At 58.1% G+C, this 11,526-nt stretch overlaps 1 protein-coding gene across 1 annotated transcript; it reads right to left on the bottom strand.

Moving 5' to 3' along the window:
- Positions 1-280: 280 nt before the first annotated feature.
- Positions 281-11,266, bottom strand: WRNIP1 (WRN helicase interacting protein 1). The gene is given in 8 exon segments (XM_043908672.1): positions 281-590; positions 592-702; positions 1,233-1,312; positions 2,371-2,526; positions 3,479-3,708; positions 7,809-8,050; positions 8,483-8,674; positions 10,393-11,266. Coding segments are annotated over 8 exon segments (1,914 nt in total). The 5' UTR covers positions 11,131-11,266; the 3' UTR covers positions 281-425.
- Positions 11,267-11,526: the final 260 nt, after the last annotated feature.

Consider the following 11,526-nt stretch of genomic DNA (forward strand, 5'->3'; position numbering starts at 1 on the left):
TACTTTGAAATAGTTTTATTGGCTCATAAGACCTTTGCATATAAAAAAAATACCCAAAACACTATGCAGTATTAAACCACAATTACATTTTTTTTTACCAATTTGAAACTACCCAGAATAAACATTTTTTAAAGCAAAAGAAACCTACATAACTAAACTTTGAAATGACATTATGACTTAAATACTATGACAAAATAGATACCTCCTTATAACGTGAATCCATTGCACGAAGCTGCCAGAACGTTTCATGAGCATAACGTCGCACAGGGCGCAAACGAACACGTCACGTCACACATGTAGCCGCAGCAGCTGTGCCCCCGCCTCAGGAACGCTCCGTCTCTGGCACGAAAGGCGGCCCGGGACGGCCTCCGCCAGGCCCCCGCCCCGGCAACGCAGGGCCTCCTCCCCGGCACCGGCCGCCTCCGTCAGCACCGCCGCTGCTTGAAGAAGTCCACGCCCCGCAGCTCCTGGGGCAGGTACTCCTGCTCCACCGGCTCGCTGTAGGCGGGGTTGTACTTGTAGCCCTGGCCGTAGCCCAGGTCCTTCATCAGCCTGGTGGGCGCGTTGCGCAGATGCAGGGGCACGGGGGGGCAGCGGCCCCTGGTGGCCCCGCAGGCAGGCCTTGACGTTGCTGTAGGCGCTGTACACCTCCACCGACTTCGGGGCCCGCGCCAGGTAGACGACGCACTGGGCCAGGAGGACCTGCGCGGGGTCGGGGTGGGGGGGCGCCGCCCGCGTTAAGTCTGGGAGACCCCGCCCCCACCGGGCCAGGAGGACCTGGGCGGGGTCGGGGTGGGGGGGGGCGCCGCCCGTGTTAACTCTGGGAGACCCTGCCCCCCGCCCCCGCCCGTGCTGACCTCCCACGGGGCCCACAGTCTGGGTAATCACGACAGGGAGGAGGCGGTCCTGCACGAGGCGAGGCTAAACCGGACCGGTGCTTTTCTTTTAAAACTGAAACTTTTTATCATATGAAATTCTTCTTAAAACCCCAACGTATAAAGCTAGGCAGGAGCTGCTCTATCTGTGGGTGAAGTTGCAGAGACGTCCTCCTCAGCTCCTCTGATGCTCCTGCCCCCAGGAAACCCTGAAAGCCTCCGAGGAGCCCACACGAGCCCCTGCTGACACCGAGGTCGCCCCCGCCCCAGCGTCTAAGCTCCCAGACGGGCGTCAGAGAGCCAGGCAGCCTCCTCCGCGGTCCAAGCCCAGGGAGGCGCCATCCGAAGGGGCCTTACCTCGCACTCGGGCATGCCTATGAAGTGACAGCCTTGGTAGGCAGCGACTGCTTGTGTCAACGCGGACGGGTCGGCCAGGCCTGCCACACACACGAACAGGGGCGAGTTAAGTCCCAGTGCCCACCCCTGTGCCAACCCCCACCGCCTGCAGACTCTAACCGAGGAATCACTCAGCAAAATCTGATCTTAGCTGACTGCAGAGGTGTGCGCGGCGTGGTTACTGCGCAGGGTCAAGAACTGTTTCCTTGGAGATAAAAGCTCTACATCTAGTAGGAAAAACAGGAGACCACGTGCAATACACGCAAGGAGCAGAGGCCATGAAGACGGTCACGAGGCTGGACCCGCTGAAAGCGGAGCACTTACTAACCCCAAAGAAAGCTACGGCTCTGCGGTCGTCTCCTTTAAACTGGGCCTGGAATCCTCCCTTGCTATTAATATCTCGGGAGCTGTCTGATGAAAACCAGAACATCTGACTCCAAAGCAAAATTAAAACGCTGCTTTCATTTCAACACGGGCACCTCAGAGAGATCCTGGGCCTGTTCTACACCACTGCAGTAACGCCAAAACCGCGAATAAAGGGGAAACCGCGACAAAGCAAGCTGCACCGATTTTCTGGTCCCCGGCGTGTACTGAGCTCATACTGACAGAACACTGTCAGCAAGGGTCGTGTCTAAGACACTGCACCGCTCAACAGGCCAACCGTCACCCGAGCCTGGAGGGAGTCAACCTCTTTGTAGTAGTGACATCAAAGAGGACTTGTCGCAGACCTCCAGAGCAAAAATAGAGCAGAGATCAGAGTGTGAATGCCACAAGAATCACCCAAGGGCGACACGGGGACACCACGTGAGCAACTGCCGCTGGGAGAACGGCGCTGACAGGGCCGTGACACGGGGTCCCAGGGACCCCACGGCCGCAGAGGCCCGAGCTGTGAAGGCGGGCTGCACTCCCGCGGGGTCACTACCGAGGGCCGCGGGGACCCGTGACTCGGAGCCAGACGCCCAGAAACAGACGACGGCCTCCACCGAGTCCCTTCCCAGCCCGCCCAGGGCTGCCTGGGCCCTGCCCCGCCCGAGGCCCCGCCCAGGACACGCCCCGGGCCCCGCCCCCGCCCGAGGCCCCGCCCCGCGCCATCACTCACCGACGTCCTCGCTGGCGAACCTCACGAGCCGCCGAGCCACGTAGAGCGGGTCCTCGCCGCCCTCCAGCATGCGGCCCAGCCAGTAGAGCGCGGCGCTGGCGTCGGAGCCCCGCATGGACTTGTGCAGCGCCGAGATGCAGTTGTAGTGCTCCTCCCCTGCACGCAGAGCCCGGCTCAGCCCCGCGCCCGCCGCGCCGCAGGCCTCTCCTGCTGACCCCAGGGAAGGCCGAGCCAGCGAGGGACCTAGGAGGGCCTGAGCACGGGGAGCTCCGACACCGCCCTCACCCAGCCCCGCGGAGGGGCAAAGCTGCCGTAGTGGGACGCGGGGCTGGGGAGACGGTGCTGAACCCCGTCTGCTGCAGAGGGCCTCCGCCTCACGCTTCACCGGGTCCACGGTGAAGGCAGCACGGTGGAGACCCCACTTCCTTCCAAAGGGGTGGAAATCCGACTCCAGCACGACCGCCCAGAATCACACACACCCTCGTCTACAGGGGACTCTCTTCATCACCCACGTCTTTGGTAAAGACACGCAAATGTGCTGTGCTTATGTTTACTATTCCAGCTCAGGGATTTAACAGGAGCTGATGTCAGATTTGCTATCTGTAAATATGGTTTTATGAAAACAGATAAATGCACATGGCAAAAAGCACTTTTAAAAAAACTAGCACAGAATAAAAGCATCAATTTCTACCTAAGCTTAATTTTTAATTGTGCCTTTAAGAATTAAAGTGAAAGTCGCTCAGTCGTGTCCAACTCTTCGCGACCCCTTGGACTATACAGTCCATGGGATTCTCCAGGCCAGAATACTGGAGTGGGTAGCCTTTCCCTTCTCCAGGGGACCTTTCCTAACCCAGGGATTGAACCCAGGTCTCCCCCATTGCGGGCAGATTCTTTACCAGGTGAGCCACAAGGGAATTAAGGATTTTAACTCTCATTAAAGAACTCCAATTGAACCAAGCTACTTAAACTAAACACACACCCGAGTTCCCGCGTTTCCACACCAGCTGTCAGCCCCCAGTCAGGAAGCAGAGCTGTGGGCGGAGCTGCCCGGGGGGGCGGGGCCTCTGCAGCCTGCTTGGAGCTGGGGGGGGGGGGGGGGGTCACTCACCTGCCCGGTCATACAGGATGTGTGAGCGCTGCAGGCCCTCCTTCACGTCGCTCTCTGTGACCAGCACGCGGCTCGGGGGGTAGCTCTGCCCGCCCTTCTTCCCAAAGGTCTTGCGGGTGCTCAGCCGGGCCAGCACTGCCAGCTGCAGCCCGTTCAGCCCGGCCCGCGCGTCCCCATCACTCAGGTGGGCCAGTGTGTCCACTGCCTTGTCCTCGATGAACACCGAGGGCCTGCAACACCACCACCGTGTCACACCCTGGACACCCCCTCCTGAAGCACGCTGTGCCTCTCATCCCCACAAGGTCACTACCGAGGTCCCCCGAGGCTCAAGCTTCCGCCCGGGCCCCAAACCCTGGTGTTGGGGCGGGTCTGTGCTGTTATGTGGCCAGCATTGGCAAGGCTGAGCAAAGCCTCGCCCTTGACTCCCAAGGTTATTTCACCTGACGTTTGGTCCTTTTTCACCCGACATTCAGCCCTCTCCATCTCCAGGTTCCACATGCACGAATTCAACCCACCTCGGACGTAACGTATTAGGGGAAAAAATTCCAGATAGTTCTAAAAAGCACAGCTTGAGTCTGCTGCACACTGACCACCACTCACAAAGCATTAGAGCACGTCCAACAACTACACGTGGTTTATTTACATCGTGTTAGGTGTGATGAGTCGCCTAGAGACAATGTCGCGTACATGGGAGGATGTGCTCTGGGTCCTATGCAAACATCAGGTTGTGAGAAAAGGGGCCTGCGTGTCCGCCAGCCTCAGATTCTGGTGTCCACGGGGGTGGGGGGGGGCTCTGGATCCAATGCCCTGCAGACTCTGAGGGACAACTCTATAGGCACGCGTCCTTCACTTGACAGACAAGCCTGTCCCCAGTCCCTTGGCGCTGGCCTGGAGCACGCGGCCATGGGGGCACTGACCACATGTGGGCCTTTGTCAAGAAGGTCTAACTGTGACTCCTTTTCGAGTCTAACTGAGCAACTTTTCCTATTCTGTCTAGTTAGACAAGATATCCAAAACTTAGCTATGTAGAGGGGTCTTATTCTTTGTGGCTAGCTATATACATACAAAGCAAAATATAATGGTTCAAAGTTACAGCTCAGCCATGTCCCTGCCAACCTTCAGCTGGAAATGGCACAGCAATTAATAAATCGACGCGGATCATCTGAAGCAGCTATTTGGAGAACAACCCCAAAGGCCCCACCGGCCTGGGCGGGGAGTGCTCACTGAGGGTGCCCGCCTAGCTGGGGGGACAGCCTTGAGGATCCCAGGCTACACTTGCCCCCGAAGGCCCATCTCTGGCATCTCATGAATGCCGTGTCTCCAGAGCCAAGCATCCCAGCTGCCTCTCTGCCCCCAGGAGTCAGCTCACAACAGACGGCTCTCCCATCGGCCCGTCCGCCCCTCCTGACCAGACATAACACACACCGAGACCACAGCACTGGCTCTTTGTAAAGCTGACAGCCACTTCCAAAGGGAATTCTTGATGATACGGAAAAACACTAGTCGACCCACACAAAAGATAAAAGATGCTGCGGGGGGCCAGATGCAGAGGAGGTGCGTTAGCTCGGGGGAGCTGCAGGGGAGGGCAGCCTTGCTGACGGCACATCTGCGTGTCTCTGTGCATATGTGTGTATATGTGTGTGTCTGTGTTTATAAGTGTGTCTCTGTGTGATGTATATGTGTCTGTATAAGTGTGTATATGTGTGTGTCTGTGTTTATAAGTGTGTCTCTGTGTGATGTATATGTGTCTGTATAAGTGTGTATATGTGTGTCGGTGTGTTTAACTGCGTGTGTTTATGTGCATAACTACGTATGTCTAAGTGTCTGTCTGTGTATGTGCATAAGCGTGTGTGTATGTGTAAGTGTGCATGTATATGTGTATATGTGTCGGTGTGTTGATGTGCCTAACTGTCTGCAAGTGTGTCTATGTGTGTCTGTACAGGTGTGTATTTGTGTCTCTGTGTGTGATGTATGTATATGTGTGTCTGTATAAGTGTATATGTGTGTGTAAGTGCATGTGTTTTAAGTGCATGTGTGTCTGTGTGTGTGTCTAAGCGTGTATATACATGTGTACAAGTGTGCATTATATGTGCACATCTGTGTGTATGTGTGTGTCTGTGTGTAACTGTGTCTGCACAAGTGTGTGTATGTGTGTTAGTCTGTGTGTGGGGGGCGGGCAGACCCACACGGCCTCAACAGCTCGCCCCAGAACTAGTGACCCTGACGGCCTTTCTCCTCAGAGCCACCGGCAGCAGAGCGCCCGCAGGACCACATGTCGGGGGAGCGTGGGGCTGGAGGCCTGAGTGTCGCGGGGCCGCCCTCTGGAGGCGATCATCTCCACCCCCGACGCTGGGGCCACAGGGCGGGGTCCTCAACCTGCAGGGCCTGGCAGACAGGCCCCACTTCTGCACACCGAGTGGACCGACTTCAGCTTCCCCGCAGCCGCAGGAGGGAACGTGTATTTTTAAAAACTGAGACAGATGGGAAGTACACAAGAGAACACACCACGAACCCTTATCCCCAGCACCCGGAGCGCCTGCTGAGCCCGCTCTGCGAACCGCCCACCCACTAACCACTCACCTCACTGAGCTGGGGGCGGGCCTGGGGCAGGCAGAACCTTCACAACACCCAGTACATGTCTATCCTGTGACCATCCACTCAAGCTTTGAAAACAAAACTGGGTCACATCACACAGAGTCTGCAACCTTCATAATAAAACGCTCTTTTGAAAAGCAAGCCAGGTACTCAGATCTCTCAGTATTGTCTTTTTACCAAACAGGCAACTCGGAAACTGTCAGCACCAGACAAAGGGGTGGATCGCTGCCGCTGTGCCACCATCGGGTCAGCGCCGGGGGCACAGACCGCCCTTGTGGTTGCGCCGGGCACCCCCGGGGCAGGACGTGGGCAGAGGACAGGGGTCCAGGTGGTCTCAGAGCCCAGTCCTCACGGACGGGCGGTGAGCGGGCCTCGTTCGTGACGACAGAGGCCAATGAGTAGGCTGCGAGAAAGCCTTTAGAGACAGAGGTGAGTTTTCCACAGCTGGAAAATGCAATCCTCCCCTTGGTGTTTGAAGTCCGCTCTGTTCCCACTGTCATCCCTTCCATCAGGTTGGAGTCACGGGCATGGGGTGAGTCCACCTGGTCTCCCATGGCTCCTCATTCCCTCTTTCACATGAGCCACATTCCAGGATTGCCCCCGTCCAAACTCAGTCTTTCTAAACACAGATGTGTTGCAGTAATAAAAAGGCCTGCTTTGGACGGTCACGAGGCAAGTCTCCGAATGGGAACTGACTGCCAAGAACAACGCTGCAGAGCTTCCAGCCCGTAGCCAGTTCCTCCCAACCCCGCTGACACCGCGTGGGGCCTCAAGAGGAGGAAATACCCTGAGACCCCTCGAGGCCTCAGGCGAGGGCGAGGAGGGGCGCTCAGGTCCAGGACAGACAGGGAGGTGTTCAGGGACCTCAGCAACCAGCACCCAAAGCAGAGTACACTCTGAGTCCGGAGACAGTGACGTGCTTTCACGACTGACGCTTCAACGACCGATGCCCGCGGGGCCCTCTCGGATCCTCAGCCCCTGCGTGGGTGGCTTGACCCTCAAGCCATGCGACCTGGCCGAAGGGGGTCCCTGTCCAGGCTTTCCAGTGCCCTAGGTAATTCCTCCTGCATCTGGGGCAGGAGCAGGCGGCAGAGGTGTGCTTCTAACACAAATAAGGGAAGAGCCCTGCCCCACGTAAGGCAATCGATGGCCCATGATACACATGCCGCGTGTGAGCAGACTCACGCGCCTCTCACAACACAGAGACATCACCCGGAGGAAACAGACAGCCTTGAAGGCATCATTTTCAGTTACAATTTCTTTCCTTTCGTGGAATTGAGTCTCTGACTTCCAGAGTGTACAACAATCACCCTAAAAACACTTGAAAAAGTTTACAGTAACGTTTCCACTAATTCTTAATCAATGTTTTACAGAAAAAAAAAAAAAACTGCAGGAAAAAGAAAATTGGAATCTGAGTATAAACTTCGAAAGATTCATGACATGTTTCTCCTATGAAGAAAATAATCAAAAAAGCCTCTCTAGGTTTTGCGAGCCTTAATAAAAAGGTGTGCAAGGAAAAGCCCGGAATCTGTTGGCACCAAGGCAAACACCTGAGAACTAGAGCCGGGGCCAGGCGGTTAGTCACAGCCGGAGGAGCTGTGGGGACACCCAGGATGGGTGGTCTCTCCACCTGCAGAGATAGGGCAGCCGTTTGCAGGCCAGCACCACATGCGCCCATCCTGCCCTCCAGCCCAGCCAGGTGCCCCCCCCGCAACCCGGAGCCAGAGCTGCTTACTCGGAGCTGCTGTTGCCGCCGTGGCTCAGAGGGTCGGCAGGGCGGCTGGAGTCCAGCACTTGGATCCCCAGGGAGTTGACGGCCCGCATTAGGATGGTCACCATGGCCTCCACGGGGAGCTTCTCGAGCACGATGACTCGGCAGCGGCTCAGGAGAGCAGCATTGACCTGGAAGGAGGGGTTCTCCGTGGTCGCCCCGATCAGGGTGATGGTCCCACACTCCACATGGGGAAGGAACGTGTCCTGATCAGGAAGGAAAACACAAGACGCTGACCCCAGTCGACAGCCTGCAGGATCCAGGGTGAGCCGGCTACTCCTTCTTTTCCTAATCCCAAGTTCAGGATCCGATCAGCAACTTAAGCTGTCCATTTGTCCTGATGTTTCAATTACAAATGCCTGAAACTTGGAAACTTGACCCAAAGTACTTTTTCTCCTATCAACAGCCCTGGGATATACCTACAATTTCATTTATCAGACAGAGGAAGCATTTTCTGGCCACCAAAAAAATGCTAAGAAAAAGTGAGGGTAACAGGCGTGAAGGAGAAGGGCGGAGGGCCTGGGCTCCCGGAGATCACCACCACCCCCACCCTGAGCCCGTGTGCAGTGGCCGCACAGGCTTCACACTCAAGTCCACACCTGCAAGGACCAGAAGGAAACGGAAGGAAGAGCACGAACCTGCTGAGACTTATTGAACCGATGAATCTCGTCAATAAAAAGGATGGTTTTCCTCTTGAAAAATCTCTTCTCGTTCTGAGCTTGTTTGATGACATCCCGCACGTCGGTTGTCTTGGCGCTGGTTGCTGACAACGTCACGAACCTGATGCTATGCTTCTTGCTGTTGTTGGCTATGATGTGGGCCAGCGTGGTCTGCGAAAAGACAGAGGGCGGGAGCTGTGAGACGGAGGGACGGGCACCAGCACCTACCAGAGGCCTGGACACTGGTGCGCTCGGCAGCAGAGAACCATCTGCAACAGCGCAGCACGTCTTCACACACTAAAAAAACGCTACACATGAAGCAGGAAAAGCAGCTGAAAGTTCAGCTAATTCTGACCTCCTCTCCTTCATGTCTAACTCCACTGATGCCTTTCGGGGGACACTAAGATCTCCACAATCTCTGGAAAGAGCTGCTGAATGGACGCAGCAGAGCCTGGTGGTAGATGCGACCTCACCCAGCCAAGAGAGCAGCAACACCAACCAGCGAGGCACAGACCCACAGCCCGAAGCTCGCAGGCAGCGCTAAAGAGAACCAGCACTTAAAGTGGGAGGTCAACGGTGACCTTAAACCAGCACGTGCAACCGTCCGTTGTGGATGGAGTGAGGCAGCAGCAACGCCTCCATCAATGCTTCCCAGGAAGCAAAGAATTCCAAAGAAAAGTGCTGCTTGGCAGCTGGCGCCTACTGGGGGCTGCATACACACGCACACGCTCTCGTTAAGTTTATTATTACTGTCGGCAAAGAAGTGCAACAGTAAGGATGGGGGTGAAAAGGGGCAAATACGCCCCGGAATGAGTGGCAAGGGGGCATTTTATTTTCTGAAGGTCACATGGCCCCATCAGACACTGTGGCTGCTCCTCAGCCAGACCCAGCCCAGAGGCCACACATGCCTGGCTTGTGACCGGTCAGCCACCTCTGCACTGACCAGCCTAGCACACTGCCTTTCCGGCCGCGCATCCTCTGTGAGTGCGCCCTGCTCACCGCCCCAAGGACGTTCTTTTTCTTCTCTGCCTCTTCCTCCTCTTCCATCTGATTAACCGTTCTGACCATCTTAAGTAAAGAGTTCTCGGGAATCAGTAAGGATGCTACTGCATAGTACCCTGCTATCTGGGTTAAATCTGACAGTTCCTGACCAAAGGAAACCACAAGACAAGCAAGACACATAAACAGACGATAAAGCTGGAAAGAAGAACCAAAGAAACACCATCAAGGTGTCTGAGCCTCACAGCTCTGAGCTCCTCTACACCCAATCCTGGGCTCTGCTTTCCACTCTGTGGTGCTTTCTCCCTTTTCCAGCAGATAAAATGTATATATTTAAGCACCGCTTGGCTTTCTCGTTTTTCAGTCTTAACACCTGCCTCCTTTAGACTGCTGCTCAAGTGTTCTTCCAATGCTCGGTTCTCTAGATTCCAGCATCCTAAGCGCCCACCTCTGGGCTTGTGCTAATTCCTAAGAAAGCACTGGACACCAAGACGCACCGTTTCTTCTCTATAAAGGACAAGGCATCGTAAGAAACTATGGAAAACAGCGGATGAAAGCGACTTGCAAAGGGAAGGAGTTCTCAGGTCAGCCCTGTTAAGTACAGTTTCAAGGTTTGATAAAGAACTGTTTGCAAGAACAAAACAAATGAACAAGAAACTCAACATCTAAACAGAAGGAAGCACAACAGAAATTTAAAATTTTTTGCATTCCGCCCCCCCTCTCCATACTGAATGGACACACTCCCGAATGGGAAACTGCTCCAGGCCACCTGTCTTTTCCCCGAGAATCGGGCTACTAACAGCCGGGGGTGCGGGCGGGTCGGGACGCCTCGGGGGCGCTGATCGGACCCCCCCATCTCCCCTCGCAGAGGGCCGGGACGGTGCGCTGACCTTGCCGCAGCCCGGTGGCCCCCACAGGATGAGCGAGGGCACCTCACTGGCCTCGAGCAGCGAGCGCAGCAACGTCTCGGGCCCCACGGCGCGGCCCTGCCCCACGAAGTCCTGCAGCGCGTCGGGGCGCATGGTGTCGGCCAGCGGCTTCCCCTCCAGCAGCTGCCGCACCTCCTCAGCCGCCGGCGCGCGCGGGCGGCCCCCTGGGGCCCCGAATGCGGCGGCACCCGCGTCCGCATCCCAGCGGCCCGCGTCGTCCTCGCCGTCCGCGTCGCCCGCCGCCTCCTCCTCTTCCGGCGCTTCGGCCTCGCCCCAGCTCCGCGGGGACGCGCCACCGGCCGCCGCCGCCGCCGGCCGCGGCCCCGCGCCCTTGCCGCCCGGGCTGCCGGGCCGCGCGCCCGGGAAGTCAGGCAGCAGGCGCGCGCCGCTGGGCGTGGGCGGCGCGTCGTCGCTCTCGCGGCCCTCGCTCTCGCCGCCGTCGTCCGGCTCCTCCGCCTCGCCCTCGCTGCTCTCGGCCGCCGTCGGTGTGGCCGGTTGCTTGAGCGCCGAGCTCTCGGACGGCCGGCGCCGCTTGGCGCGGGGTTGCGCGGGCTCCGCTAGGCCCGCCGGGTGCAGCAGCAGGCAGCGGTCCAGGTGCGCGTTGATGTGCGCGGCGGGCATAGCCTGCTGGCACACGGGGCACTGCACCCGGTGTAGCTGCGCCAGCAGCGGGTCGTCCTCCGGCCCGCTCACCTCCATGGCGGCCGCCGCGCTAGGCCCCGCGCCGCGCGCCCCCGGCTCCGGGAGGCGGCAGGACGCGCGCGGCCCGGCGCAGAGGGCCGCTCAGGCCTCACGTCCCGGCCGCCCGCGTCGGCCCGCCCTCTGCCCGTCGCCCCGCCGCCTCGCGCGGCGCGCCGGGAAGCGGAGTCCGCGGTAGCCCGCACGGCCGCCGCCGGCGCCGGCGCCGGCTCGCACGGCCCGACGGGAAACGTAGTCCGCGGCCGCTCGGCGGCTGAGGCGCGCCCTTTTCCGGCCGGCGCCGGCGCCTCGCACGGCCTGCAGGGAAACGTAGTTCGCGGAGGCCCGGCGGGTTGCCGCGCGTCTCTTTCCGGTCGGCGCCGAGGGAGGCTGGCGGGCTGCTCATGCGCAAACCCA

Source organism: Cervus elaphus, chromosome 7 (assembly GCF_910594005.1).
Source record: "Cervus elaphus chromosome 7, mCerEla1.1, whole genome shotgun sequence".
Taxonomy (NCBI): Eukaryota; Metazoa; Chordata; class Mammalia; order Artiodactyla; family Cervidae; genus Cervus; species Cervus elaphus.